The sequence below is a fragment of the Anneissia japonica genome, unplaced genomic scaffold (genome assembly GCF_011630105.1).
Source record: "Anneissia japonica isolate Jap-2015-1 unplaced genomic scaffold, ASM1163010v1 scaffold1881_len754168_cov175, whole genome shotgun sequence".
Classification (NCBI taxonomy): Eukaryota; Metazoa; Echinodermata; class Crinoidea; order Comatulida; family Comatulidae; genus Anneissia; species Anneissia japonica.
This window is the reverse complement of record NW_022757845.1, coordinates 194,666-199,584: the sequence shown is the minus strand read 5'-3', so window position 1 is coordinate 199,584 and position 4,919 is coordinate 194,666. Positions and strand designations below refer to the sequence as shown.

The 4,919-nt window shown below is 36.0% G+C and overlaps 1 protein-coding gene across 1 annotated transcript in view; it reads right to left on the bottom strand.

Annotated features, from left to right (window-relative positions):
- Positions 1-4,919, bottom strand: part of LOC117124912 (tryptophan 2,3-dioxygenase-like) — a 23,475-nt gene continuing 18,556 nt past the window's right edge. The window contains exons 8-10 of the mRNA XM_033271250.1: positions 4,179-4,316; positions 3,024-3,114; positions 1-2,245 (exon numbers count right to left, since the gene is read on the bottom strand). Coding sequence (XP_033127141.1) covers positions 2,053-2,245; positions 3,024-3,114; positions 4,179-4,316 — 422 coding nt within the window. The 3' untranslated portion in view covers positions 1-2,052. The remainder of the gene's footprint in view (positions 2,246-3,023; positions 3,115-4,178; positions 4,317-4,919) is intronic.

The following is a 4,919-nucleotide window of genomic DNA, read 5'->3' as shown; positions in this document are numbered from 1 at the left end:
GCTTATAGTCCTTTTATTCATAACCATATATAGGCACATCATGACTATATATGGGCATACACCATGATGACATCACATCATGACCATATATAGGCACATCATGACTATATATGGGCGTACACCAGTATTTTGTCAAAGATAATTTTACAGTGTGGCCAAAGCTTTAGATGTACAGTAACTACGTATCATTGATCATGTTTTTTAATTACATTTTAGAGTTATATTTTGCATTACAATTCACAACACACCCTATAAAACATCTACACAGGGGCGGATCCAGAATTTGTCAAACAGGAGTGCACAAGTTTCAGAATAGATAAGTGAGTAGCACGTAACATTAATATGCAATAACATTTTTAATTTATTGTGCAAAACTGGGGCATGATCCCCCGCACCCCACTACTGGATTCGTGCCTGCTACACACCACAGTAAAAAAGTAACATTCCACAAAATGTACACACCAGACTTATTCATAGGCAAGATATATATATTTAACTACATGAATAACAGAAATTAATAATCAAAATTCACATTATCTAATCTCCATATAAATATATAAATAAAAATAAAAAGTGTACAAAAACATTATTTTAAAAATAAAACTTAATAAAACATTGAAAATCAATGTGCAAAGCATGACTTCACATTTGCATATTTGTTCAACTGATTATCATTTGACAAACACATGTGACATGCCTAAATATGGTCATGATAACATCACATCATGACCATATATAGACATACAAGTGAAAATTTGATAATCCGGTCAGAGAATTAGGTCACTATATAAGGCGCTATTTATTTTGTTTTAATTCTCATACGTAACAAAGAGACCTGGGACCCCGGGCTGTTTAGAGCCCCGTTACCCTGGAGGCTGGGTCCAAGCAGAGCCAAGTGTGGAACAAGGCTAACACCTGCTTCAGCATTTTGATATTTTAAGTGTGTATTTAGATGTTTTTTACATGTTCTTCCCAATAAAAGGCCCCTAAAAGGTCTAGGCCCTGGGTTTAACCAGAGACAGATCAGAACTCTTATGCCACTAGCTGGATTACCGCTTACACAGGAAGGAAGCAATACTTTATAAACTACTGTAAGGCTCACTATCAGGAGCTACTTACAGTTGTTAGAACAAATCACAGCCTGGGAGGATTCAAAACAGAACCATGACTAAATCTTTGTCAACACTATCACAGATGTGACAGACAACTGTGATATGTCCATATTTGGGTATAATATGACATCATCAAGCCAATATATGAGCACATCACACACATTTGTCACATAAATTTTGATAGGTGAAAGCATTATGATTTGTCCACACAATCAAATTTTATGTTACAAATACCTGCAATATGCCCATATTTGGGTGTACTGTACTGTAATATGACATCACCATGCCCATATGTGATGACATCACACAAATTTGTCACAAAAAATTTGATTGTGTGAAAATACCTTGGAGCATTCAGTAGGCATTTGAGGCATGTCAGGACATGTCAGGGCAACAGTTTAACATCAAATTAATTGTGTCACAAAGTTTTAGTTCTGGAAATGAGTTATTTTGCAATTTTTTGGTAGTTAATTACTGTTAAAAAATGTGTGCATGAATAAATTGGATGGTAATTATTATATACTCAAAATCATGTTTATGTTAACTCTAAAAATGCTGAACTTTTACTCCCTAACACCAAAAAAACTTTAAATGACCAATATCAACGAATGACCCTTCATTTTAAAGATTACGTACTCATGTATCTGAAAAGAACTTTTCGTTTTTTAGTCACTTTTTGTATACACTTTTTGTAACCGTGCCAATTCAGTTTTTACCTGCCAGTCATGGATGTATATATTTTATACCGAAATAAATAAATAAATAAATTTAATAATATAAAATATTCATGATCACCTTGAAGCTGTTTGGCTACATAACAACATTCAAGTAACAATCCCATAAGATCATGTGACCATTAATAAAAGCCCGCATAATTGATTCAATGCCTGAGCTCTTTGTCATAGTGACTGTTAGAATTTACCGTCACAGAATAGCTACGCTAAACATTCAAGAGACCGGACCGGACATTTGTCTCGCTGTTGTTTAAACTGGTTTCGTGTACGGTAAGACTGCTCGATAGAACCGTCATTGACAGGCGGCGTTGCATCGTATCAGTTAAGGGTGGTATATACTCTTTAGGCACAAGGAATGAGGACAGGTTGTACAGATCAAGAAAAACCTTATAGCGATCACTATATAACAGAAATATAATAAAAAAAGACAATAGAAGTTGGGTCATATAATTTCTAAATAATTAAAGTAACACATTAGATAAAATTAAAGATGATTTTCATACAAATGTCCAGAATATTTTCTCCATTTCTGTGTTTGTTAAATCTAGGCTCCCAACTGAATTTTATAAGACTCAAAAAGGGTAATCGATGGTTATTGAGATAGAAATTTTTTAATATTAAAAAAACTGGGAAAAGGGGGGCTTAACTCTTTTTTGCACCTTTTTCTCCAATTTTTAAATATTCAAAAATCTGTATCTAACAGTTCTTGAGTATTTCATCAAAACAAACAACCTATTTGTGTCTTAGAAACATCAGTTGTACTACATATCAAATTGTTTTCCTTCAGAGACAGGCTTTAAAGTCTAAATACCACATTATGTAGATGTCAGTAGACTGAATGTCTACTTGTTTTTAAGTTCTTTTCAGGATTTCAATGCCTTATTTAGGTCTTCCAGTTAGTACCTGCAATTATTATGGCAAAAATTTGCATATTCATAAGTCCTCTAACTCTTTCTTATTCAGATGGTTTAAATGCACTTCAATAATAATTACAATACAAATAATCCCCAAGCATTTTAGATCACTCAAGGTGTATCTTGGAATTACTAAGTTTACCTATGCATCCTCTGTCATTTACTAATAGGCTTGGGAAAATATACTTAGTTTAATTTATTATCAATGAGAGAAATCATATAATAGGAAATAAGAAATAGGAATCATAAGAAATTCTGAATACCTGACGGTTGATCTGAGGTACTGATATCCAGAGGAACCCCCAGTTCCAAGTTTTGAGCCAATCATGCGCTGAACCATTTGAGCATGGCTGGCTGTTGAGGGAAAAAAATTATCAACATCAGAATGTATTCTCATTTTTTGTAACACACATAGTTAAGAAAGCTAACAGCAGAGCAAGGGGTTGGGTCATTGAACGGGACAGCTGCCCAGCTGCCAGAGAGTAGCAGTAAAATCTGTGTGGAAAAATTAATTAGAAACATTTTCTAAGCCATTAACTGTTGGCCTAAGAGAGCCATTTTCAGGCTTAGAAAAGGACCACACCCACCTCAGCTCACTGGTTAGAAAGTGGACGATGACGACCTGTGAATATTGTGACGCCACTGCTGAAGCAGAGCGGAACTAATGAAAATCTATTATACTATCTATTTGCTAGTTGAGTGGCCAAGATGTAAGCCAGAGGTGGGCTTAACTAAAGCCTTAACATCAATGTTGAACTGAGAGACTGGGGGGGGGGGGTGTCAGTTGGTGGAACCAAGTTTTTTCGGATAAGGACTTCAAACCGGTTCAATGTACACATTAAAGAATCTATTGCACTTTTTAGAAGAGTAAAGGGTATCCCAATATTATGGTTCATTTCAGCCCAAATCGTTGCTATACCCACACCATGTTTGGAGCAAATTTTAATAATGCATATCTCTAGATGCCCCAAAATGGCACTTACAGACTGTAAATGCCTTTTTCTAAACAGTGTTTCATGTCAATATGAATGCCTTCTTCCCCAATAGGGGTTTGGGATGTCTTCTGGACCCCGACCCCTGCTAGCGGTCTTAAATCATTTTCATCATGGCGTTACAGGTACTAGACCTAGATCGTCAAAGACTAAGAATCGACAAATATTCTGCTTCTCAGCGTCTGTGAAAAACTGGTCTATGTTTAGTTACGTTCATTTTGATAAATATGCAAGTTTTGAGCAAGCGTAACAGCACCCTCAATTTTATGCTACCAGGGAGTGCTTGTTTGCATTTCAAATTTCAAAGAGGCGAAGACCATTTTATAGCAATGGTCTTAGCACATTGACTTTAGTAAGACCAAAGTGATAAAGCCAGCTTATTCGAGGAGTTAAGACCGTTTCATAGCAATCCGCCCAAGGTCTTACCTCTCCAGTTCATAAGTAGCTTGTCTAGATCCATGAGGAGGTGCAAGAACTGGAATGGCTGACTGAAGCGGATTTCATGACGGTACAAGGAAATCATCATGGCTCCCTGCAAAGCCTTGTGGGACAGTCTCCTCTCACCTATAAGAACCGGAAAGTTATGCCAGTTAAATTATACTAAATATAATAGAAACCATCATGCTGTATGTCCATCCACAAATGCAAAGGCAACATGCATTATATGATATAACAGTTGGACACCAAGGACAACTGAAAACTTATTTCCTGTGGCAAAGCTTCTGGTGGTGATTAGGCAATCCACCAGAAAATAATCTCGTACTCTTTTCTCAAAGAATGTACTGAACATTAATGTGCATAAGCCCATTTTGCAAATGGGTCTCAAAAGAATTTCATTTTTTCCTTTTTGAGATTGTTTTGATTGAGTTGCTTGCATCGTTATCAGTTATCGTTATCGTTATCATCTGCAGAGATTCTAAATAAGGAAAGCAAGACTGTTGGAGCAGCAAGTCTCACTTTCTAATCATGTAAGTATTTTCCTGTTGGAACTCTGTACACACATTTTTCTCCTGATAATGATTGAAGCAACTCATTCGAAATGCTGAAACATTATCGACCCAAAAAAAAGACAATAGTTCTTTTCAGAACTATCTGTGTGGTGTACCGCAAGCATTTAATACACAGCATTTAATGCACGCACGCACGCATGCACACACACATATATAT